General features: G+C 45.6%; 1 protein-coding gene across 12 annotated transcripts in view; it reads right to left on the minus strand.

Moving 5' to 3' along the window:
* MSI2 (musashi RNA binding protein 2) overlaps positions 1 to 27,000 on the minus strand; it is a 238,470-nt gene that overhangs the window by 141,474 nt on the left and 69,996 nt on the right. For 10 of the 12 annotated variants that reach the window (XM_040532879.1, XM_040532874.1, XM_040532871.1 and 7 more), the window contains one exon: positions 18,335 to 18,427. The exons of the other annotated variants lie outside the window; for them this stretch is intronic. In XM_040532879.1, the coding sequence (XP_040388813.1) occupies positions 18,335 to 18,427 (93 nt within the window). The remainder of the gene's footprint in view (positions 1 to 18,334; positions 18,428 to 27,000) is intronic. 12 annotated transcript variants of the gene reach the window in all.

Raw genomic sequence — 27,000 nt, forward strand, 5'->3', positions numbered from 1 at the left:
GAGAAAAAAAGGAAAGAAGAAAAAAGATATCCACAGTGGCAGAGACAAAATGTTACAGAAAAGAAAATTCGGATCTACATACTGTGGTAGCTGAATTTTAAGCAGTACAAAGTCTAAGAATACATCTGGAAACACACATGCAAATTCTTCATATCTAAAAATAAATGTCTCTGCTGTAGATTACTCTCCACAGTAAAACAGAAGTGCTAATATTACTTGGAAGTTTTTTGTCTGTGGTTCTGTTTTTTGTGTTCTTTTTTCCCCTAAGATCAGAGCTGATGAATTACTGTTTAAAAATCACATACATTAAATTATCTAGATAATTTAAAGCATTATACACTTAAATTAATATTATTTATTACAAACTACCAGTTTGCCCCAGGCAAACCACACGACCACCACTTTCACTTCATTTTTAAAGGCAGTATCTTTTGCTTTGGAATAAAATGTCCTTCACACCACCTCTGCAAAATGCCACATCCTCTTTCCCCGTGGTTTTCAAGGTTCAGGACTAGCAAGCATACAGCGTGCCAGACTCACAAGCTAGGGCTCTTCAGCAACGGACTCAATGCTGATTTGCATCAGCAGAAGTTGTTGCCATATTTTCCCCATCAGTTCCTTAGAGGAAAGCTTACAAACTTAATTCCCTCTTTACATTTGCTTATTCAAGTTCCAGCTGCATCTCCCCCTAATGTCCCATTAGGGTTTTCCTTTTAATTACTTTTTCACGTCAGCTGTGCATGCTTTGCAAGGTCCTCTTTCTAAGAACTTAGCTCTTTCTCCGGCGGTCCTTTCCATTAAGGATGTTTTCTTCCTTTCCTTTACCCCTCCCAAAAGCCATCCCCTAGCACCTGTGTCTCCACACTCCATTTCTTGCCTCGTGCCAGCCCCCGGGCGCTGCAGTTTCAACACCCTGGGATCGTACCTGCACAAGACACTTAACAAATGGGAAGTGCGGCTGGGTGTGGAGCATTTCATTCATGAGCATTATGCACTTGGCTTAATGACAATTTCTCATTACACATACTGTCCTTGCGACTGTCATAAAAGATTAAGGAACATAAAAGCAAACTACTTAATTGCGGGCAGGTGTGCAAACCTATTCCCTCTGCCTGCACCAATGCTCTTTGGAAATACCTTTAAAGGAAAAAAAAAATATCCTTGGAGACATTATGTAAGAGAGACACACGGCAGTCTCAGTGGCTGTCCCCGCACTCCAGAGGGACAGACAAGCAGGGCACGGCACGGCAGAGGACGGGCCCCTCTCCTTCCCCGCACCAACAAGGCACGGGTGGGTGCAGCCAACCCCTCCCACCCAAACCTCACGCAATGTCAGCGTGCTGCCTGCCCCTGCCCTGCCCCATCCCACTGCTACAAAGGAAACACAGACAAAGGTTTAGCCAGCACAGCCCAGGATTAATGCCGTGACACATCCCACGGACCCAGAGGTCCAGCAGGCAGAACAAGGGGAATTTTACCCAAACTAGCAGGAAACACTGCACACTGCAGCTGCTGTCAGCCACGCTGGAGCACGCAAAGTACACGCCGAGCCAGAATGTGCATAGAAGTCAGCAAGGCTGTGCCACGGAAAAAGCAAGCTCCTTCTCACATCTCAGTTCATTTACATGCTATAGGCTGGAAAAAGGAGCATCCGTTTTCTGTAAAGCTGTGCTCATCTTTTTTGTAGTGCAATAGGCAGAGAGACATCTGTCTTCTCCATTCAGCTTAAAGATCATCTTTTTCACTACCATGATGAAAGACTGGAATCAATGTCAAGACACAGGAGAAATCAGTTTACTTCCATAGTACCAAACAGCAGAAAAGGAATTCGCCCACAGACACTGCTGATAAACTGCCACAAATTCAGGCCAATATCCTTCAAGTTTAACTACACATTGCTGCAAAAGACAAGACACATCAGCAACTACTTGGACAGCAGTCTGAAAATGTAAAGTGCCATATAAGTATTATTATTACTACCAGGCTGCTACGGATGTCTCCTATATTTACCATGTGGGTAAAATAACTGCTTCAAACAGTCTGTTTGAAGAGCAGTTAATGTTTTCCATATACCCTCCAAATCAGTCACAGATGATGCAAAATGGTGAAGCTCCTTCTCCCATTTCACCTGAGCTCCTGGGAACCTGGCGAAGGGTTGGAGAGTGAAATTTTAGCCACTTACATGTCCTGGCTACTGAGGATCCCTCTGCCCATGCAACACGCAGAACTCTGCCAAACAGATCCAATCACAGGGGAGGCAAACATTTCCCTTTACAAACCACTGATACCATCACACACCATTTCTCTCTTTTCAGTCTGATGTTCAGCTTAACCTGGATGATTTGTTCTGCATTAATATTTCAGTAGCACTACAAGCAAATGAACGGATTTCTTCCCGTGCTACAAGCAAACAAGCGCACGCAGGCTCTACTGCGCGGGGCTGCTGCCGCATCCACGCACAGATCCGCGTTACCAACTCCTGTTTGCAGAGGCCACAACAGCACAGAGAAGAACGAGACTCAAAAGAGCACGGGCAGACCTTTCCTTTGAAGAGCACGCCTTTTTCCAGCGTCCAATTCGCAGCTCGTGCAAATCAGTGCAGCTCTCGGCACTGCTGACGTCTGGACCACATCCATTCACACAAGGTGGGTGTAAATCAGCACGGATCCTCTCATCTCACGAAGTTTTGCCAGTTAACATCCACGAACAATCTGGCTGAAATCATCAATTATCTCCAATTCTTTTATTTTTAGAGCACTTCCCTTATCACCAGTGGCCACGGCAAAATCGTACCGCGTATTAGCATTTTACCCAGCATTACTACTGCGATACGGCCAAATAGCCCCTGACGCAAGTGTCAGCCTGTCCTATTTTCACAACTCCACCACGGTTTGATTTACACCATGTAAATAGAGGTCGAAAGCAAGCCTCTGGTCCCAAAAGATGCAGTCTCAGGTTTTTTCACCTCCTGTACGTTTTATGGAGCAAATTTTTAGGTCAAGGAATAATCTATAAACCTATCCACTTAAACGGAAAAGCAGAAATGAGAAGTATGACCTATTAGTCAACAAAACAAAAGGGTCACATTTCCCCAGGAACCCCTCTCCTAATTACTGACGAACCAGGTGAGGCTCCGGCATTACCGAGGTTCTCATTCAGCCTCCGCAGCCACTCTGGAGCAGGGAACAGTCAATATTTACTGCTTCAGAACCATCACCACAAACTGCAAGGGCTTTTGAAGACGAGCCCACTGGTGTCAGTAAGGTATTTAAGTGAACGGGACTCGAGGCCTGCTTGCACACTAACACAAGCCACGAAGCCTCACACCTTGTACCGGGCAGCTCTCAACAGCTGCGGCGTTGGGGCCTGAAGAAGCCCACCCTGACTGCAATTTGTGTGCTCCCATGCACGACCCAATTCGTTCGTCATGCCACGGCCACTCATGGGTCTGTTCTCGAGCTCCGTTTCCAGCAATGGAAGTGCTGAGCTTATCCTCTGGCTCGGCCTGGCCACTGGCACCATGGAGCCTCAAAGGCACCGTCAGCCTCCCCGTTTTATCCCCGGGAGAGCGGAGGATGCTACACAGGGTGCCGCCAGACCTCAAAGAGCACCAAAGCTCTTGCATCCCTGCCCACGGAAGGGTGTTGTACCTACGTGATCTTTAAGCTCCCTTCCAACCCGAGCCACTCTGTGGTTCTGTGATTCGAAGGAAAGGGCATCTTCCTCCAGGTACAACCCGGATTGCCAATTTTGGCTTCACTAATAAGAATCCACCACAATCCTCCGTCTGCAGGAGGAGCAAGGCGAACTCCTTGCTGAAGGAGACGCTCCAGCCCCCTTCCTCTCCCCGGGCCGGGCAGGGTCCCGCACGGAGACAAGGTCACGGCAGCAGCGGGACGCCCTTCCCCTGCGCCAGGCGGCCGCTCCGACAGCGCGCCCGCTCTGACTGATGCTGGGAGCCCGCAGCATCAAAGACAAGGTCACATTCCAGGGAGTCAGAGCGCGAAGACGGAGCGATGTTTGTGTTGATTCACTTGCTTTCGCGATTGCCGGGTATTTAATCTCTACAGCTCTTTTCTTTTGACACGATGGGCTCCTCTGGAGTCACTGCAGCCTAAAGAGTCCATCAAGTAAATGAATCCAGATTTCACAAACAGCCAGAGCAGCTCACTCCCACGTTGCTGACTATCGATAGCTCACTTCCATTTTGACAGGCGGGCTTTCAAAGCTCCACACAGGAATAAGAAATTTCAAGAGACCACTAAGTAAATAAATACGACAGACCGACAGCCGGAGCTGCGCGCCCAAAGCGCAGCCGGCAGCGGGAGTACAGCGTGCAGGGGGCTGCGACGACAACTCGACGCCCCCCTTAGATAGCAGGCAAGACTGCCTCTCCCTCCCTCTCCTTTTCTTTCTCCCAACTCGACAGTCTGCTGCTGGGCTTGGAAGTAACACAACCCAGTCTTTACAAGATATTCTTACTTTCTTAAAGTCAAAATACAGTAAGAAGGTCAAATGAAAGACAGTTTTTCCAAAGCACCTAACTGACTTTGTGAACTTCTGAGCATAAACCTAATTGAAGGCAATGGCGAAAGAAAAACAAATCAATATTTGCGACTTCTAGAATTTTACTGCAGTTCTCTTTCTTGTTTGTTTGTTTTCAGAAAGTACAGGACGGACAGGAGGGGGGTCTCAAACCATCCAGAAATGGAAGAGTTTGTGTTGCACTTAAACAGACCTCTGTTTCAAGTTGCCTTGAACTCAAGATCAGTATCGGCTCTGTTTTATCAGATGAGGTCTGATTTTTGTTCCTTCTTTTATTTTCCTTTTTAAAGGTTTATTTTTGAAAGAGGACCCTGTAACAGGGCCTCTTCCATTTCAGGAAAAGTAAACAAAATCCTTCACAGGGAGGATCGGGGATGAAGGAACAAAGCCTGTGAGACTAAACTGTACAAAGGTGAATTTATTTGTCATTATTTGGTATCACAGCAGCGCTATGACTTTGATCAAGGTCAGGGCAAGGTGCTGCACGCAGACACGCTCACTGCCTCTTGGAAGAGCCGGCAGTTAAGGCAGCAATAGGAAAGTCACACCATTAGTCCCAGATTTCAGGTGGGGATCTGAATGATACCACAGTAACACAGCAAATCAGTGCCACATCCACAAAGCCAAACTCCTAAACCTTGGTCCCAGCACAGTCATCACTCTGTCCTTCTCTTTCCTCCTGGACTCATTGCAGACCACATCATCTCAAACCATCATCTTTTCTGGTATGAACTTCTCTGAACCGTATGCCATCAGCAGTGCGAGGTGCTGCGAGGTGTCATCCAGGCCAAGAAGCAAGCGAGTGACCGCAGAGGATCCATCGAGACCTGAGCAGTTTTAACATAAAACACCCACATGCAAACAAACCTATGGTACAAGGGTTTTGGTGTGATCTCCAGACTCCTTGGGCTAGTTCTGCTTCCTGATTTAGGATAGCAGTGGCACCTAGCCCTTAGTGAAGATCAAGGTCCCTGCGAGAGCTTACAGGCTACACCAAGGCTAATTCCCTAGGTGCAGGTATGCTCTCAAACCAAGAAATACCAAGGGGATTCTTAAAACCAGAGCAGGAGAATCCTAGCAACGTCCTTTTGGCTACTGGATTGTGCCCAGAACATTCACGAATAGGAAGTTCAACAGAGAAGAGAGGGCAACAACTTCTTTAGCCTGGAGGGGACGAGGCAAGCAAAATAAATATTTAAGTTCCTGCTTATTAGGAAATGCTTGGCAAATAATGTGAAGCCAGAAGGAGGTGTTAAAGAGAAGTATATTCAGTGTTATGGGAAGCTTAATGAGAAGCTGTAACCATTACGTATGTATCATATATGGAAAACTAGGTGAGGCCCCTACGGACTATTACATACTGCATGAAACTTTATGGACACCGTAATGCATTATTTTTAATGATTCCCTTGCCTACTTCAGGCTCTGGAAACCAAGAAGAGCTTCCCTAGTTTCCTGGTGGTGATTTAGCAACGATACCTTGCTTGTTCCCAGACTCTGGGTTGTTTTAATGAGAAATAATTGGGTTACTTTCCAGATTCCACAAAGCTGATACGTAACGAACAGAAACTCTGAGAAAGTTGCTCAGCATTGCAGTGCTCTTCATGTCCTCTACCTTCCAGAGGGTTACTTTCCCTGGTAAACCATCTATCTACAAATAGGTCCACAAAACACTGGCACTTCTGCTAGTTGAAATTTGCATTGTCATCAACCATCTCTAGGGAGAGCCAGGCCACAGAAACAACCAGCTGCAACATCACAACGATTGCCCCTGCAGGAGATGTATATAATGAAAATTGAAAGCTGCAGGATGAACTTCTTACATACTTGTCCTCTTGGTTTATTCATCAGAAATAATTATCTGTGCCCACATTCACAGGAGCACATACTTTATGATGTACATTAAAATTTAATGGATTTTTAATAATACTGTAACTACAGCAGGAGCAGAAAAAAAGAGAAAGACATTAAACCATATGTGCTGTGCTGGTGGGTAGATGGTGTTGAGCAAACACCAACAGCACGTAACCAGCTTAGGATTAGTGAGGACGGGAAGAAGGAACTGCTGTTTCCCGTATTTGAAGATCATGGTGATCTGTAATTCCAAAAGTTTAGTTTAAAATCTCCCCAAGCGACAGATGAGCGTATGCATGAAGTGAGCAGACGTGAGTTTCTGAATTTCAGGGACCTACAGGTGATACCCACGGCCTTGGACAAGTATCTGAACTCCCCAACTCAGTTTCTCCACCTGTAAAATGGAGAGAAACACTACAAATACACCCCGTGATAGTGGTTTGAGACTGTACTTGAATCCTGATTTCCACTGTGCCAATTCAAGTACTTACAGCATTTTACAAAGCTATCGATGTCGATTCCTTAAACATCAGCAGAAATGATTGCTCTAGCAGGAGAGATTGACACTCTAAACACTCTCCTCAGAACCTACTCTGCAGCTAAAGAGTCGGTGCGAAGCATCACCATGTCACCAATACTTGGACAGACATCTATTTATAGACTAAGAAATTATATATGTGGTGTCCCCACCAACAGTGACACATCTTCATTCAGGCATGAGTCACCTATTCATAAGCATGTTTCCAAAAATAGACCCTATTTACCAGAACTAAATTCCACATGCTCAGGAGAAAATGTCTCCTTAAAAACAAAACAACAAAAAAGGCACGTTAGGAAAGCAAACAATAGCAAACGAGCGCCGAAGCCTTCCGCCTGCAGGTCTACGTTTCGTACAATCACACTGAGACTGGAAACATTCAAGATGTAAAAATGAAGATGATCGCATGTTCTCATTACAAACCCCTGCCAAGGTCACCAGAGCACCACCGTCCAAAAGCAAGTATCCAGAATATTCTTGGCGACTCGTGCTTGGTAGAAATAGGAAGTATATTGCAGTTATTAGGGAGAGCAGACAGAATGAGCGCCAAGTAATCCCAGAAAATGTAGTGTTAAATAGAGGGTTCAAACCACAAAGCTGTTGATGGGGAATGTTAAAAATGTCAGCGTGGCTGAAAGACATTCAACAGTGGTGAATGTCAAGTAGCGAGCTACTGTTCAGCAGATGCAATAAAAAAAAGTAAGGGTACTTGGGTAATGAGACCAACATTACAGTTGTTGATACAAATTATATCCAGAAAGCAAAGAAATAAATGAATAAATAAATAAATAATGCAAAAATGGAACAAGTTCAAACTTCTTTTATAGTAATAGTCTCCAGTTGAGCATAATCACCAAAGCTATAGTGATAAGATTGCCAAAACTAGACAAACATCTGTGAGATGAATTCATCTCAGAGGGGAAGCCAACAGCTTGTTATCATTAAAGAGGCAATGCTCTCTCTGCGTTTGAACTGCAGGCCGCCTTGTTACTGCGTTTGCTGAGGCAATTGCACCAGATGTTGGCAGCTATCTTCAGATGGATGACAAGCACCTGCTGTTGGGGAAATTAAATGCTCGTCGGCCTCCTATCCTTCAGGGGAGGGCGGGCCGGGAGGGGAAGAGGGGGAGTGGTGACGGCTGACCCTCTGAAATAAACCTATTTATGCAAAGTGACAGTAAGTGCTGGTTTGCCAAGCAGGGAAACAGAGTGGAAATTCATTGGATCTCTTCCATTGCCCCTGGTGAAATCTGCTCCCACCCTCCCCGTCCTGGCAATTAACACGGCACCAATCTGAACTCGCTAAAGCGCTCGGCAGAGCAACAGAGTCAGCGCAGGGACCTTCCCTCGGAAAGCCACCGCTCGCAGAGCCGCCTCCGCAGGCACGGGGCATCGCTGCAGCGCGGTCTGCTGCCCGCCTGGCTGCCCGACACACCGCTGCAGCACGCTGACGCTCAGCACCGCAGACCCAAATCGGGGGCCCGCAGTTTATAACGCTAGCGTTAAAATAAATAGATGCTCCAGGTGTGATCTTAGACATGCTGTATTTGCTCAGATTTATGTAATCTCACTGCCACTACCACCTGGTGGCACGCGAACGTGTTACCGGCTCCTTTGAGAGCTCCCTTTCGCAGGATCGGGAGTAACAGCAAAGGTCAGGGTGGGCACCGCAACCATTTTAAAAAGAAAATACGAAGAACTTCTCCGACAGACTTGCTGGTGTTTTCAGTTTTTCATGAAAAGAAAAACTGTAAATGTGAACTCATTTTATATGAGCAATCATTTCATTATGGTGTATCCTAATTCTCTTCAAACCTCCACACGAGGACATGAGAGCAAAGAGCCTGTGATACATCCTGCCAGCAGCACCCGTCACAGCCCAGATCGCTATTTCAAAAACATTTTGCCCTGGACAATAAACTAAAAACACCATTCTGAATTCCAATTCACCCAAAAGCTCTTGTGAATGTCCCTGACAGAGACAAACATTTGTTTGATCTAAACTGGCCACATGCATTTTAGGTATCCTTCAGATTAAGAGGGAGCTAATCCTCATTCTGCTTAGATTATCTTAATTGGCTCTTCATTTGAGCTACTTTGCCCTTGTCCCCAATTCCAAAGATGTATTTATAAATACATGTACTGCATCACGCAGTATAAATACACACATCTCTCACAGGACTGGCACATATTGTTACACCATACTGTATGGTTATTGACAGGACTCAAGTTAATCAATCTACCAGTACTTGGTTACTACTCCACTTCTACCAAAATATGCCCAGCCACATTTTTCCCTAGAAAAACAAATACCAAATTCCCTTAGAGGCAAACATGTGTAAGATGGGTGTCAAATGAATTTCATCTTCTACCTCTGCAGAACTAGCATGAGTTTAATTAAACCAGTAATACCTCAGTATTGCATGTGTGAACAAAATTCTGTTATTTCACTTGTAGGACAGACTGGAAAATCTTGGTTATTTATTTATTTATTTACCACTGTGATGGAAAATCATAGAAATACATTTTAAAAAGAACAAGAATTCAAACAAAACAAGGACCAGAAGGCTCAGCACAAAATCCCCCACTTAAAACCCATTTTCCATCAGAAAAATAATAACAAATCTTTACAAATCAAGATGCGGATCAAAACCAGCACTTCCCTAGCAATTAGCACAGGGTGCACGACGGGGCCGGGACCACTGCTCCAGGCGGCTGGTGGCAGCAGGGCTGGCTCCCCGGGGCCCTGCCTGCACCCAGCCTGCTGAACGCTCCCAAGGGAGGGATTACGGCCCCTCGTTTCCACATGGAAAACATCATTACCTCCATCAGCAACATGGGCTCTTTCCACACTTGGAACAATCTGTAGGAAGTTCCTCATAGGTATTTTTGAAAGCCCTTTTCTGAAGCACGCAGCCTTAAAGCTGCATTTAACAAATCCTCCCATTTCACATCGTATCACTCAATATCGATGTATTGTGCAGTATGACAGCACTCAAAAACTTGCTGTCTAATCCATGTTTTAACTAACTCACTTCGCTCATGAACCTACCCCAAATTTGTGGGCAGTGTAGTGCAAGCTTCAATTACACCATAGTTTCAAACAACTGCTGCTACATTTCCTTCAGTGAACTAATGTTAAAACACAAGTTTTCCCAAGGCAAAGCTTTGGCACCCCCAGAAGTCATGTTCTGGAGACAGGCTATCAGTTCCACACATGTTAGGAGCAGCATCTACGTTCAGAAACACCTTCTCGGAAAGTCCGAGAGGCTGCACTTCAAGTACCACAGCGGAATCTGATGCAATTTCACAGCATATGTTAGAAATACCTACCAAAGAAAATCTTACGTCACTCCTACTGCTGCAGTTTAACACCACTCTCTCTTGCTTTAGATGCAGCTGGCTGGGGCAGAGTTCATCTTGCTGTTGTCTTTTTGCATAGTGGCCAACCCCATGGGCCCTGCTCCGTGAACAGGGCTCTGAGATGCTACCCGAGCACAATAAAAACAAACATTTCCTTCCAGAGAAGTCCTGCATCTACAGCCCCACTCACCCACACTGGGGATGAATCCAAGACCACCGCAGGGATAATTTGAATAGGTTAGCAAACATGGTTAGTTAAACGTGTTAGGTACATTATATCAGGTTTTTATAAAACAGAAGAGGAAAGGATGAAAAATCAACTTTCATGGGGTCTCAGATAAGATACAGGGTAACTTTATGGGTTTGAGTCAGTTGCAAAATTGGTATCTACGCACTGCAAACAAGCATTCACGTGCACGCTGGAGGAGTTAACGAGTATTTTCTTACAACTTCCTTCCACCAAGCCTCACCCCTGATTAATCATGGATTTCATTTGGACTCTCGGTATGCTTCGGAACCATGCCCTGCAAGCTCAGGATCAAAACTGCTCCCCTATTATTACTGAAGTATGCGAGGCACAACATAATGCACCAGCCATGCCTTTATGGGAAAGAAAAAAAAAAGAAGATATAACAGGGTTGTCTTGTTGTCTTTAAAAACACATTTTAAACAAAGGATGCAGCCCTTGTCTTACAGCTCGGGGGAGCGAGGCTGCTTGCGCTGCTGTTCCAGCAGAGCCGCCCCACGTACCTGCAGCAGCTGTCAGGCACGGACACTGAGCCAGCTCCGGTACCGCCGGCACAGAGCTCGGCCTCAGCCCCTTCCTACTGCTACCGGGGTGTTCCTTCCAGCCTTCATCGAGTCCACACGGCTGAAGGCTGCGAGTGACATGAGTGTTGGCATATTTACATTTCCCACGCCCTTCAGAGCTTACTAAGTAAGAAAGGTAAGGAAATGTAAGGCAAGATAAAACAGCTTGCCCAAAGTCAGACGGCAAGTGGGTGGCACAGTGGGAAACAGAAGACAGATGTTCGGGGCCCTGACTCTCCACCACAATTACCTAATCTCACATGGGTTACAGTGCTGCAGCACAAAAGCTTCCTTGCCGTTTCATTTAACCAGAGTAAAAAGGAAATAAAATTGTGCTTTAAACTTCTGCTGTGTTCTGATACAGCTGCTGTGCCCACAAATCCTGCCTTAACATTTCCTCTTTTCATAAAATTCAGGTAGAAACCAACATCTAATTTATAACAAAACCACTTCCACAAAGCATGTCTTATTACAGACCACCTAAAAACTGACTTCCTGTGTACAACTTTTCATTGAGAGAATGAAAACACTGACTTCTTTTTAAGTAACGATCAAGTTTCTTGATTCGTTAAAAAAAAAAAAAAAAGAAAGGAAAGAGCATGCGTGGGAGGGGAGCAGAAATAATAAAAAGTGCTTAGGCCACGAGGGACCACTATATCCCAGATCCCTTTGTGACATGCCAAAGCAAAAAAATTAAAGGAATATTCATTATCCTTTATAGTATCACGGATGTAACACTCGAATTAGGAAATCCACGAACACTGGGACTTTAAAGCCTCTGCGAAGGGCAGAGGCAGCAGCCCAAGCAAGGCTGAGTGCTGCTCTGCAATGCCGTAACAGAACAGCCTGCACAGATTGCGTTCTGCATTGTTCCAAACTTATCAAGGGCTGCAAACAATGACGTGTTTGTCTGCTGCTCATTCTGTTTTAAGGAGTCGCAATGAATCAAATTAAGCAACTTCTCCCAAAGTACACCTAGGTAGCTTTGATAGAAAGAAGGATGTAAGGACCTCAGAGTTATTCATCACCGGGCCTAGAGCTCAGGTTTGCTCCGAAGAGAACAGTGCCATTAGCGGCAGCTGAAAATAAAGCCGACACATTCTCTGGTTTACAGCATATTAAAATGTTTCAAAACTCAGGCTATTGCAGCTGAGAACGTAAATAACAGTCCCGATCTGTCCTTACATTTCAGAAAACATAACCAATTCACAAATATTGAATCTGGAAATACAGCAATGAAAATGTGAGAGGCTAACACCCTGTCAAACCAAAACATTACTTTTCTGCAAAGCAAATACTTTTACAATGACCATCCCTGGATCCCACTGAACATTAAGTCTACACATCAGTGTCCAACAGACGTAACAATACAATTCAAACTGTATGTCAAGTCTGAATTAACTAAGCTTTCACTTTCAGACAAGCGAAATTCCTTGCACCTCCTGACTCTGGCCTTAGCCCCAGCTCCACACAGACTTCCAAGCCCCCCTGAAATGAACCCATGGCGAGCAAACCACCTTTTCTCATGCTAACAACTCTATTGTAATAACATCTTCAGAGGCCATGCTCAAGGTCTCAGGGAAAAGTAAACCACCGGAGTGCTTAATACTCCAACAGCGCATTAACTCGTTCACACCCAGACAGCCTTGCCAAACAAGGAGGAGTTTTCTCTCATGTTTTCTTGATTTATATTTTCACAGCTGTCAGAGAGAAAAGCATGTAGGAAGCAAGTTATGTAAACCACCTGATTAGGCTAAAATCCTCTGTGTGGATCACACCTCCTTCCCTCTTCCCCTCCCGGCACAGTTAAATACAAAAAGTAGAGGGACTTTGTCTATTACTCAAAGCAGATTATTTTTTCAAAGGTTAAACCAGTCCTTTACTTGTATTGCTCTTTGTTTTAAGGTACAATGCTGTACAACAGAAAGAGAACATTCTCATCCTCACGTTTTGCTATTTGCAGCCTCGCTGCTTTCAGCTTTACTTTTCTTGCACCCAGCACCACGGCTCTGCTAAGGGAGGCCTGGGGCAGGGGCAGGGCTAGGAATGGCTCTCCTCTTGGTTACTGCTCTTGGTTAACTGCAACCAGAACGTAAGCCATGGCTACAGAAGGGGGAGATTAGAAAAATCACAATCTTTCAAAAGCACAACAGTTTTGCAGAAAAACACAACATCAGAAGCTAGAAATTATTATTCCCCTGGTCTGTTCTGTGTCTCACAGGAAATAACAAGCAACTGTATAAAACATTTCAGATCCAGAGAGATAACTCAAAAATCCTGTCTTGCTTCAAATTCTCTAAATCTTAAATCCATTTGTGAGGAAACAACATATTCCAAGCAAAGTTGAAGCATGCCTACAATTTGTCTGAGGGACCTCGTGGCAAGTCAGAACAGAAAACAAGATTAATGCATACATCTCTGTTCCAATTTCATTTGAAATTTTAAAATAAAAAGCAAATGCCACTGCCCTCTTCCCCACAAGTCATTTTAGGATTGCTGTTAAAGAAAACACAGCAAATGCACCTACTTCAAGTCTTTGAGAGCAAGTAAAACAGCTGGAGCCACCAACACTAGCACTTCTTTTCTAGCAGTTTAAAGTAACAGTATGTAAAAAAATCCACCAAAATATTTCACACATCTCCTTTAAAAACCACTATTCTATTTCAAAAAGTATAAATTAAATGTATTCTCTCCAACGCAAGAAAACATGATTTTTCTACCAGAACAGTCATATCTGGATTGATCTAAATAGTTCAAGACAGCTGACCCATACCTTTAACACAACTCTGTTCCCATTGGGCTGGAAACACACCATTTCAAAGACTTCCCAGCAAGACTGACTGCACTACTTCATGAGGAAGACTTAAACAGAATTCTATTTCAGCAGTGTGGTAAAAAAGTCTACCCGGAGCCCCATCATGTTCGTGCAGCAATGAGTGGCCGCTGGCCATCGCTCGGCGCTCGTAGCTCAGGTGGGCTCTGGCCCACGCTGCGGGCCCGGCCCGCACCACGCCAAGGCCTCGATGCGACGTGGCCGCCCCGGGGCAGGCAGCAGCGCGGGCAGCGAGGGGGTTAAAGCGGTGTCAGACAGCAAGCGCTGGCTCCTGACCAAAGGGACATGGGAACCAGGGCAGCTGAGGTATAAAGGCCTCATTGTAGCAGCCCACTGGATTGGAAATGACTTGTAGGCCTAATGAAACAAAACTTTGGCAGTAAAACAGAATGAAAGGAATGAGACAATAAAAGACAGGAACAAAGGGAGCAGAGTTGTTTCAGCTTAGGAAAATAAGCTCACTTTGTTGTTGGGAAAAGCCAAAGCCGATTAGGATAAACCAATGACTAGGCATAAGTCTTCCAAACTAATTACACAGTTCGCCATGTGAAGTATAATTCAAGTCGCAAAATAAGGACTACATTACTTTCACAGGAGCTCTATGCAGGGAGCGTTACCTAGAACCGAACCGAACAAGTCCCTTATCATCACCCACTTGCATCCCGAAAGGTGCAGAACGTGCACGTCTTGACAGAGGGCATTTCACTGGTGCCGAGGGGCCTTCTGCTGGTCACAGTCCTCTGGGTGAGGCTTTAGGAGGCTGTTACTTTACTTTTTAACAATACCAGAAGCCTTAAATGCTCTGACACGTCCTGACCTCAGAGCGCACCGTTCGGTTACGCTTTCAGAAAGCCATGACACTGGCAGGTCGGCAGCCCCAGCACTGCCGCCACTGGCCGGCCTGCACCCTCTCATTTACGCTCGTTTTCAAACTCGGTTGTAACAGACAGCTTTTCACACACCAGCAATGCTGAGGACCCTGGATTAGTTAACACAGCCAGCGAATGTATTACGTTTGCCAAAATGTCTGAAACATCTTTGACTGAAGTAACAGTGGATCACAGAAGCGACTGTTTTACTCTGATTTGAAAGGGTTACTGTTCAAAGTGCTGCTTTGCTGGCTCAGCCTCCTCACGCCCTCAGCCGCACCTTGCTCCCCGAGCCCCCCGAAATGGCCGCAGCACCGAGCACCCTCCCAGGCGGGCCGCCCTCCAGGGCACAGCGCATCCCAAGGCTCCCCCAGGCCCTGGCCCCCTCCTCTCCTCCTGCAGAGGGGCTGCGAGCCTCTCGGGGGGGCTACAGCGCCTGTGTGCCCCCACATGTTCAGCATTACCGACCCTAAGCGTTCAGCAGTCACGAGGCTTTTAATTACACTGTTTTGCACTCCTTCTGTTAAGCCTCTTGGTTTTAACTCAGGTAATTTTTCCCAGTCTTCCTCCACAGCTTACAGCAGTAAGGGACTTCCCTTCCTCGCTGATTGAATGCGAGGATTCTCACGTATCTCGGCCTTACAGAAAGAAAAAACAATCATATCAGAAACTTCACGATAAAAGTCTCAGGAGTTATCATTACCACATATTTTGGTGTTCTAGCTGGCAGGCATTTTCACTGGTGAAGTCAGGGAAGAGGGTTTATTAAATGCAGTTTTCTTTTTACTGGAGAGAAAGGTTCTGACATTTACTTTTCAAAAGGAAGCGGTTTCAAATTCAACACTTTAGGGCCCTTCCTGCCAACTCCAGTTAAATTAGTGAGTCAGCTTGGCCCCAGAGCTGATAGCTGCTCTAACCACGTAGAGTATTTCAAGAGCTACCTCAAGTTACCAAAACGACCTCCCCTGGTTGCAAAGCTCTTCTCTGCAGCAAGTACAAACAGGATTTCAAGAAGCACAGCAGCAGTTAAGCAATTTTTTCCACACCAATAAATAAGCTCAGCATTTCAAAGAGGAAGTCACCTGAGATGTTCTTATCAAATATGGGCGGCTCTTCTACACGTTAATTATGTAATGCAATTGTCTTTATTTTAAGAAAGTGCTAAGCAAACGCAAACCTTGCCAATCGATCCTGATGCATTGTTTGCATTGTAATGGCTTGATGGGAGAGCGAGGCTTGTGTGCTAAGCAGTGCACAAATGTGTCATCAGTCTGCCACAACGAGCCTGCAGCCTAAACCAGCAAGTCAAGGAAAGGTCGGGAAGGGGAACAGACATGGAGAAGGAAGCAGCTCCTACACAGTCCCACAGGCCCAGTCCAGGGTCATTGTACCTGAATCAGAATCCCACCCACTGCAGTGGGCTAATGAGTCTTCTGATTTAGCTGGACCACAAGTCCACGATTCCTAGGGGTATTAACTAGCACTGCACCTTCTCACAACCAGAGCGTCACCTCAAAACACCCCTCAAACCCGTCTCAGCTGACAAACAACAAAGTACAGCAGAGAGCACTTGAATGCCTGCACACAAGGTCGAGATACAGCGACACAGCCAAAAAGCCTCTCCTCCAAAATGCCACTGCCTTCAAACTCAGCTCCTGTTCACAAGCTAGCATACAGCAGCATGAAACTGGGATGAAACTGGAAAATGCCATGTGGTAGCACAGGGGCAAGCTCTGTGAGCCCCAACTCCTGCAGTAGCTGAACTCCAGCAACTGGACCACGCAGCCTCAGCAGGACATACCTCATCTCTCCTGCTAGGGGTAGGGTTATAGCTTTGGTCGCAACTTGCACAATTATTTTCAGCCCCTTTATTTTTTAGCCCTCAATTTACGACACTTGAAAAAGTATGTTATCTTCCAAAAGCACTGCCTATTGAAAGTCTGACCTCTTTAAGCTGTCTCAAGAAAGGCAAATCACAAAAGCAGGAACTGAAGCATCCCGAACCACAAGTCTACTGAAAAACGCAGCCCAGTTGTCTGCATTCTCAGGGACTGTAAAACTGCAAACATGAAACTACCAGATGGTGAAATTAAAAAGGCTATATTAAGAGAGCATGCAGACAATATGCAAAGCACTTATATTGAAACTATTATTAACTTCAAAATACAGGTTAGAGGAGTTCTGCAATTAGAAGTAACTACACAAGAAACATCCAAAAGCTCATGTAATCCTTTAATAAAAGACTCAGCAGGCTGTAAACATCCTGCCGGAATCGAAGATTATTATTGAAAATAAAATGAATGGCTTGCAAAACAACCATCAATCCAGCACAGGAACAGTTTATAAACTCCCCTCCTCAGCCCTCAACAAAATACTGCATGGCCAAGGCATTTCAGAGCCAGACAAAAGAAATATAAACTAACTACAAGGAATGGGAGCTGCTTTGCTTTGGGATAGCCTGCTGTGTCCTCATGCAATCATGCATCTAAATCATCAGCTGATGCACTCCAAAAGACGGGAATAGAGCTGTGTGCAGCACCAAAGGTTCAGTGCCCACTGGGAGCACTGGGGCCTCGGGCTCTGTGCCTCCAGGAACCGAAGTGCTCTGTCCTGCCCTGACTCCAGAGGATCAGCTCACCCCAGTACGCCAACCTACAGCTCATTACACCACCACAGCCGTGGTTCTGGGTCTACTGCCTCTGCAGAGAGGGGGCTTACAGGAGTCTCCATGTGCAAACTCTTCACCTCGTTGGAAGGTGAACAGGCATCCAGAAGCCTTGGGGATGCAAAATGCCCAGACGGACTTTGACATGACAGAGCCCAGTCCTGAAACACCACCTTTGAGGACACGGCACCCCAAGGAAGCGGGTGGCACCAAACTCCATCTGGAGCTTCACTGCTGAAAATAATATTCTGGCAAGGTTCAGGTTTCCTTCAAACAGTACTAAATCCTTCCAGGAACTTCTGAGTTTTTCTGTTTTGGTTGTGTTTTTTTTTTAACGATTTCAGAATTCTACATATAGTTCCACAACAATGTTGCTCAAGAGTTTTTTAATAAGAATTGAAAAGGATATTCCAGTGACTTCCGTATTACTTTTGCTATTCACATGGTTCCTTCAGGCATTTCCACAACTTAATGAGCTCTCTCAAATACCTCTATATGCTCTTTTAGCTACCGGAATCGGAGTAAACAGAAGGCTGATTTTATGGAGTAGACAACTGTGTAATCATTCAGCTAAGGGTCAAATTCTTCCTGAACATATGCAAATTCAACTCCCAATGATTTTTTTTTAATAAAGGTAAACAGTGTTGGCAATGCTGTACACATTCATAAGCAACAAACAAAAGGAATTCCAGAACCAATTTAAATAGGCTTTGAGAAATTATATTGAAAGGCAGAAAATTTGGCCCTCCTTTGAGCACAGGCCTCACTGCGCTTTTGGTTTTCAAAACACACTTTAAAAAGAAAGGGAAAAAAAAGAAGAATTCAAAATATGCAGTGCTCATTTGGGCAGGAACTTACCTTGCCAAACTGTTCAAAGTATTGCTTTACGTCTTCCACTACTGTATTAGCCGATAATCCACCTACAAATATTTTCTTTGTTCTTGTGACCATCTGCAAGAAATTACAAGACAAGCATATGGTTTAACCAGATTATTTCAAACAATATGTGGAAAAAAAATATTCGTCAGATGCCATCCCTAGCCCAGTTAATGAGAATATTTCTCTACAAAAGCAATTCAGATTCTATTTGATTAGATACTTCTTTTTTCTTTGTCTTGTTTTGTTTTTATTTGAGAAATGGCTGAGTAAAGGCACTCAATAACAACTCTAGCCCCTGGATATTTTTTTTTAATAAATGATTTTTATTGTGCTTCTCAATGCAAATATAAGTGAAAAAGGATTCCAAGTGTCATATCCTCGTAGCTACCATCTCAAAAAGGCATGACATTTTCCCCCCCCTTCTTTCCTAAAGACAAAGTGCCTGCTCCTTGGCTGGCAAAAGGCAATTACACCAAATTGAAGCGCTATGTTATTAAGTTTCCATAAGCCAGTTTAAAAGGAACTTGGTACAGTCACTTTAAAACTAATCACATGAGGTGAGACAGCAAGAGCCACTGACTCAGTGCCCTAGCTGCCACAGACCGCGCTCCAGCTGAAACGCGTGGTATCGCCACCATCCAGGGGCCAGATCAGGCCCCACATCGCCCTGCCCCGAGTGTTACCCAAGACCCCAGCTGAGCACCCAGCTCTTCTTGTTGACCCTTCCCACTCAAACACAACGTGAAGGGATTATGCTGGACTCCCTACAGAGCACGTCCTTTCAGATGGCTCATTATCCATAACCCTTTAGGACAGACAGGACCCAGCCCAGGGACCCGAACCTACAGAACAGCAGCGGGGAAGCTGGTGCCACTGGTGGGCCAATCCCAAAGAGCCTGTGTGCCCTGCGGGCCACCTTACACCGAATGCAGATCCAGGGCAATGCTGTCAACACACTCCAAAGGTCCAGGCACCATCCCCGTAGGCCTGGACCCAGGTGAAAGGCTCTACCTCACAGCACGCAATGCCCTTCCAGCTGGAGGCAACAGCCACCTAGCAGACTACTCCACCTTGTACAGATGTTTTGAAGTTAATATCGCATGTTAACTCAAGAAACCAACAAACACATCAGTAAGAAATTCATATATTAAAATGCTTGATTTTGTTTCCTGTGTGACAGAAACTGGCTGAAGGAGCCAACTTGCAGACACTGAAGGGAAAAAAACACCCCGTAACACCAGAAGCAGGACCGGCTTTGGCTGAACAACAGCCAGCAAATTCTGAACCCGTGAAAAGGGAAGGACACCGGGCAGCCGGCCGGGGACGCCACTGCTGCAGCTGCTCAATGCAGAGGTTAGGCCTGCTTCCCTCTCTTACCTTTTTATTTTTAGTACAGATGAGATGCACTTTATGACAGCGACGGAGGCGCATGGGGCTGCCTGCAGGTCACTGCCGGGCTCTGCAGCCCCATCAGCCCGGGCTGCCAGGAGCGGTGCTGCTGCCCAAACTGGCGCTGGCCCAGCCGGGCTTTGTGATGTGACTGGAGCCATAGTGACAAGCCGGGGTGCACGGCTACCAGCGAAGCCTTCACGGAGCTGAGACACTGAACAAAAAGCTTGGAGTTGCCCCAAATTCTCTCAGCGCAGAACAAATTAAACATCACTCCCGTCTCCGCCGCCATTCAAATTAACCAGGGTAGATACTTCCCTCAATCAGCCCCCTAACCACGCTTTACGGGGCTTCACTTTATTTTTTTAAAGTTAGGAAGAAAAGAAAAAAAAGGTGTAAAAATTCAATTATTTTTTCCTGGCTGCAATCTAGGACTCGAAATTGAAGTCCAAGCATATATTTTTCTGTAGAAAATTGTCATTTACAAATAAAGAATTGGCTAAAGCCGACTTGTAACTAAAGGATTTTGCAGGGCTGTCAAGAGCCCTCTGCCTGCCAGCATCTGATTTAAGATCAGGCTGAGCTTCTGTTGTCATACAAAAGAGGGAGGAAAGCAATTATTCTAAAGCAATATTTGAAATTATCATCATTTTTATATTTGACCAAGAAAGAGGTACTTCTGTTAGAAGCAGGATTGAAGATTAAAAAAAAAGACAGACAGACTACTTTGTTTCAATAGCTTCAGTCCAGGAAAATATTGGTAATGACAAGCAAATTCACAACATTTTAATGCCTAGAGACGTGTTGCGAGCTGGGAAATGGTTTCAGAAATCAGCTCCTTGGTACAAAAGTGAAGGACAAAATTAAGTCTGCTTTTACAATCTACGTTTTCCTGAAGAGACAGTTCAATTGCTTTGTTACACACATTACCCTCAGCAAAAGAATACAAGTAATTTGTAGCTTTAGCAATTCCTCCTGCCCTGACGCGCTCCGACAGGACGCGCCGGTGCCGCCCTCTCGCCCCGGCACAGAGGCCGCGTGCTCGGCCCGGAGCCGCGACTCGGGGCACCCGCGGTGGGGGAACACAGCCAGAAAGCTGCCGCGCGGCTGGCTTGTCTGTGCCGGTACGGCCCCACCGATTTGCGATTGCTAGATGAGTGTGGCGGGACTCGGGCCAACTGGAAACGAAGCTTCCAAGTCCTGCTCTAACCTGCAAATCCGCCCCCACAGCCACACAGGGGAGCTGCGAGGCGAGGGCAGGCCCCCAGCCTGAGGGTTCCCCGGGCTTGGCACCGCGCAGCCAGGAGCCGCGCACGCTGCTGGCCTAACAGCTAATGGCAACGGCCCTTCAATGCCAGCCAAACACCATGGAGCATTCAAAAAACATAAGATTATTGGAAAAAAGAAAAAAAAGGTGTTCACTAACTCAGGCGTTTTACTGCACCAGGGACACCCGCTCTGGACATCAGCCACTGAATGACCAGCGAAAGAGATCTTAAAGCTAATCCAACCATCAGGACCTGTTCACCCAAGAGTTCTGAGGGAGCTACGGGTGAAATAATTGACTAGGAAGCTCAAAAACCTTCACTGCTACCAGCTGCAAGGGCACACAAGGAGAGCACATTAATTCCCCCACTCAGTACTGCTGCTGACTACAGTCAGAGACATGGCACCGAGGCCAACGGACTCCTACTGCGTCCCGTCAGGGGTGCTCTCGTGCCTCGTGGGATTCCCTCCGCTGTCACCTCCCCAGACCTGTGCTTGTTGCAGGGAGGAAGAACAAAGGGTTAAGAAGTATTTACTGAAGTACACTTAACATTGCTTAGTAAACATTAACGATGACAAATGACCAGAGCACAGAGAACTGAGCTAACTGAAGAGCTTTTCTTTTCAAAATTAAAGGTTTTTTTAAATCAAAATTTCTCATTTGTGAATTTTTGTGAAATTTGTGAAAATAAATTAGCACATCCCCAAATCCCCTACTATTTTACAAAAACATTTATGTCTATATCTAAGAAAAACATGCCTTGCCATCAGTTTGCAACCATTACCAGTATTTTTTTTTAATTATAGCAGAAAAAAAAAAAAAGAAATCTGAAAGAGTGCCCACCCTCAAGCCCCTCCAAGGCAAGTGACTGCGGCTCTGCACCACTTCCCGGAGCACACTCAGCACCAGTGCCCAGAGGCTGCTGGTGGCGGGGCGCTCCCGCAAGCAGGGCACTCGGCAGCTCCAGCTGCTCGCTGCCCGCAGTGGTGATGCGGCATGGGGATAGCAGGAAGTGATTTGCGAGAGTCAATCACAAACCTGCGTTTTATGAATGACACTAAGAGGTCTAGGTCAGTCAGAAACCACCACACTGCCAGCTTCCTGTCTTTGTTTTTAATTTGCAGTATAATATATCTATCATTTGCTGTTGCAGGACTGTGCAAAATGTAGATAATAAATGTTTTTGGAGCCTCTGCACACCGAAGGTGTCTCTCTCGCTATAGCAGGAATCAACAGGGGAGAGTTAGATCTAATGTTGGTTATAAAGTCTGTTAATTGCAAGTACCTGCAGAATTGCTTTGTTTGTATACTGTGTTGGTGTTGCAGTTAATCAAAACACATGTGACTACAACTGCAAAGAGTCACTCAAGGTTACAATCCCTTTATTGGCTTGGCTTTTGAGAAATACATTTGCCTTTGTGTTCTGCAACTGAGCAAACACTTCAGCTGGTGCAGAAGCAGGAAAAGCCACGGTGCTTCATCAAGACAGCTCTTCTGGTTTAATGCCATTTTTTTGCAAGGTTAAGGTTACAATTAGATCAGTTTGGGGCATACAAGGAAAATCTCTAAACAACAGGCTGATGGCACAGTCTCTGGAAGCAAAAATCCTGTCCCATTCTAGCATGTCAATACATCTTATGAAATAAAACCAACCAATAAAGGACAAATGAAGAAACACACAGTTTTGCAGTTAGAGCCTCCAGTTCAGTGTCCATCAATATCCTCGCATACCAACTCCATTTTTAAGTTTCTTGGTTTTGTGGTTTTTTCTCCCCCCACTGTAACTGTCTTATTATCATGAATATTTAAATGAATAAAGGGGATTTTAAGCTGATGAAATATTTGGCTGAATTCAAGGAATTTCAAAATCTCAGGCAACAAGTACCCACCACTATTTTCAGATGAGCAAAGGCACTCTTTGTTTTTAACACAGGACTTACTTATTTGGCTTTAGGTCAAACATAATGGTTTTAAGTATCATTTCCCCACCATTCTTTACCTCCTAAACATCTCAGCATGGTGGAATTGGACTAAAGTACTAATAGTGAATCTGCACCATGAATTGCTGAAATTAGCATTCATTTCAGATTAAACTAATTATGCATATATAACTGTTCTTCAGAACACTTTCCTCTCCTTGTGCTACAGTGTGTGCGTGGGTACATGCGTATTCCAGCCTGCTCACCTCATCTGCCGTTTGACTTTTCATCATTTCTAATGTATCTACCTTCTAAATCGGTTTGTAATTGGAAACCTCATCTTTGGTATATATATTAAACTGCATTTTATACTCCATTGTGTTGTACATCCAAACTACAGCATTAACTCTAGTTAACAACAACAGTAACTCATGTAAGTGGTCTTGTTAACTAAAGTGCTAGGCTTCTTTGGCAGAACACAAACCATAAGCAAGAGTTCTCCAGGTTTTCTTTTTCTTTTCTATTTTTTTTTTTTGTCTCCAGGATCCTCATAGCAACTTCCAAAAAGCTTTTAAAACATAACACAAAGCCCATCATGAAAAAGGCAACATTTACTGAAAGCCGTCAACTCTTCTCCATTCACAAAGTAAGAGTACACCCCAGTAACCATCCCCTTCCCCAATATATCAACCACTATACGGTTCAGAAACAATGGACAGATTTTGTCTACAGTACCGTGGCACCATAAGCTAGCAAATATTAGGCTCTCGAGCTCACCAAGAGGAAGAGAAACTCAATCCTGTCCAAAGGCAGCACGGCTTTACGTGCCACGTACAACATGCTTAAGTATTCAAAATAGGATTTCAGCAAGACTTAACGAGTGCAAATACCTTGTGCCTGACCCCTGCGTAAGCTAATGTCGTCCTGTGAGAACCTACTCCAGCTACAGCAAGGTAGGCAGGAATGAAAGAGCTCTTTAATTCCAACAAGCAGCACAGATCCCCGGCGGGGTAAATCAGTTCCCTTGATTTCCGTGGAAAATACAGATGGGTTGTGTTCTCCCAAACCATTCAGAAATGAAACTCAACTGAGTCCCTGCTGTATTCCTAGTTTTTGGCTGTCTCTGGTTTTGCTGTTAACTTTGAGGGTTGTTTTTTTGGCTGGCGGTTTGTTGCTCCCTCCCCCCGAAGTCTCTGCTATCAGCAGGAGGCAGAACAAGCAAAGTGATTTCTCTGTGACAGGCTGAATCGACAGCCGGAGCCAGTTCCACAAGCAAATCAGGCCTCAATGCTGGCAGTGCCTTTGCTGGTTGCTTTCCTGCCTCCGGCCGAACTTAACGCTCCCGTGTGCCCCAGGAAGGCCGGCAGGTTCAGCCGCAGCACTGCAGTCCGCGTGGCTGCCACCGTGCCCTCGGGAGCATCCCTCACCAAGCACAACGCAGACACGGCCACGGCACTGCCCCAACGTGCACGACCACGGCAAGCTCCCGGCATGGGAGCTCCCATCTCCTGGAAATTAGCCCCAGCTGTGAGAGCTCAGCATTTCTTTGAGCAAAATCTGGCTTCAAGCTTCAAATCAAAAGATACAGTAAAATTCACCAGAGCCAGACTTCACACCCTCCAGAGAACAGGAATAGATCACAGCCTCACAGCCTTGTTACAACCAGTTGTATCATATCATATCCCTTAGGGATGCTCCCTTCCACTCTGCTCTAGTTAACTCCTTTATGCATTAGGGAAGCAAGGTCTAGAGGCAGGAAGAGGGGAACAGAGAGAAAATCTATTTAAATCCCCTCGGCTGCTTTAGCTCCTCACGCTCAGTGTGGGAAGGAAGGTAACTAAATATTCAGTCAGTGTGGACAGCTCACCTAACACGACAGCCTGATTAGTGTTCAGCAGTGCTTAAAAACTGCATTAATACACTGAACAAAGATAATTAATTTTGAAGGAATACATCTCACGGCCACAAGTGCAGATCACTGTTCAATATGACAACGGACTAGGGGCAAGATTTTTGCAGTGCCCATGTAACACAGGGACAAAGGTCCCAACCAAGTAAGACTCAGCTCCTAAACCTACGTGCAGAGTATCACTTTGCACAGGCAAAAAGAGAGCGAGACGACATTCTGCCCAGGGACCTCACGCTCCAAGACATGGCAGCAGTATTTGACGGGAACAGCCTAACTGACCATTACAAGGTTCATCAGTTCCACTATTTATATTTTACTGTCTTCTGGAAGGAAACATTATGTGCCATATCCAGAAAACAACCGGAAAGCTTGTGTCCTCCAACAGGACCCAGGACTGTAAAAGAACGTATTTACAAGGGCATATTCACAGTCCATTTGGCGTAAGTTTCTACAGCGAGGCAGCCTTTCAGCTGGGCTGCGCTGAAGTAGGCCAAAGTGGGAAGCCAAGCTGAGCAGCTTCCCCAGACATGCCCAGGTCCTCACTTGTAATCTGGATCAAAGCAAGTAGGAGGTAACAAAGTTAAGCAGCATCCCTGCTTTCCCAGGCCAGAGAGGGGACCGCAGAGAGCCAGACAGGGCAGGGAAGCTGGATGTGGCGGTGAAGGGCACTTTTTTCCGCCTTCCCACCACCGGCTGCACAGCTGTGGGCCTGCAGAGAGCCTTCAAAGGGCAGCTTCCACCACCACCAGTGGCTGGAGGCCAGCCGCAGAGGGCAGCTGGCCACACAGGCCAACTGCTTCAAAGCTGTCTGCCTGCAGCTGGATGCCAAAATCCATACCGGGGCACTTAAGTGGCCTCATTTTTCCAGGGCCTGCAGCTCCCATTGACTCAAAACCCTCAGTCAACAGTCTTCCCAGTATTTTTCTGATTTGAGTCATATCAACCCCATGAAAATCTATAGCTGTGTTGGAGCAAAAGCAGTAGGCAAAACCCAGTAAGTGCCTTCGATTGCTGCCGTATTTGCATACAGCTGCCACGGCTGCCTGGAGCGCCGCCAGCACCGGGGGACATTCCCAGTGCCAACCCAGAGCCCTTCCCCTGGGGCATGAGCAGCCGGCTCGTGGAGCCACGTCCAGGCGAAGCCGCTGCCAGCTCACAGGTGGGCTGTGAGCACCACGGCTCTCAGCTAGGAGCCGGGACATGGATCCTGCACAGGACTCGTCCATCAGAAGGTGCTCCTGCTGGAGAGACTGGCACGGGGCAGAGAGCCAGCTGATCTGCGGGGACGTGCTCTCGTCCTACGGCACCCATCTTTCACTGCTCCACACTCGCCTCTCAAGTCGAGAGCATGCACAGGCAGTTACGCTCCTCAGCCAGCCGTACCTTTTAGCATGCCGAGCAGCTCGCGCTGTCAATACGCTCAAGAGCGCATGGCTCAGCAGCTAGAATGGCTTTTACGGTGCTGTCAATGAACCCGTCTTTAAGCATGCACTTGCAAAAAGGAGAAGGAAGAAATGTATTTGGAGGCTTAACACAGCGTTCAACAAAAGCCAATAGCACAGCCCAATTTGCAGACTATGAAAAGTGCACATTCTGTAAGTTTTGAAATTCTTCCAGCTCCAAACAGTGAGGTCACTCAAAAAAAAACTTACTGCCTCTACAGCGCAGAAAGCAGACATAATTTAAATACTTCTAAGTTAGTACCAACTAATTTTTCACGATAACCCTGACAAATCAGTGATAAGAGCTCTGTTAAGATTCTAGATAATGTTCTGCTAAAACAAGAAAAAAATCACATGAAGCAAAAAGAAATGTGTAAAGCAATTTACCTCCCTCCCAACATACTCCAGATGATTTCTCTGTAAAGAACAAATGGGAAACTTTAACCCTTAGCCTTGATTAATTTCATCTACATAATACAGATGCACATGGCAATCAGTTACTGATGAGCAAGTTTTTCTTCATCTGCTGAGTCAAGCTAATGTCTATGCAACACACTGCCTGGCTTTTTCACTAGGGTGATCTTTTCCTCTGATGTGAGACCACTGAAATCTTGCAAAACGTCCAGATTTGCTTATTACAGCTGTTGAAATACTTTCACAATTCTATGAAATGCCACATTTTCTTTTATCCTCTTTCCCCCCCACACAAATGGGTTGGC

The sequence above is a fragment of the Cygnus olor genome, chromosome 20, assembly GCF_009769625.2.
Source record: "Cygnus olor isolate bCygOlo1 chromosome 20, bCygOlo1.pri.v2, whole genome shotgun sequence".
Classification (NCBI taxonomy): Eukaryota; Metazoa; Chordata; class Aves; order Anseriformes; family Anatidae; genus Cygnus; species Cygnus olor.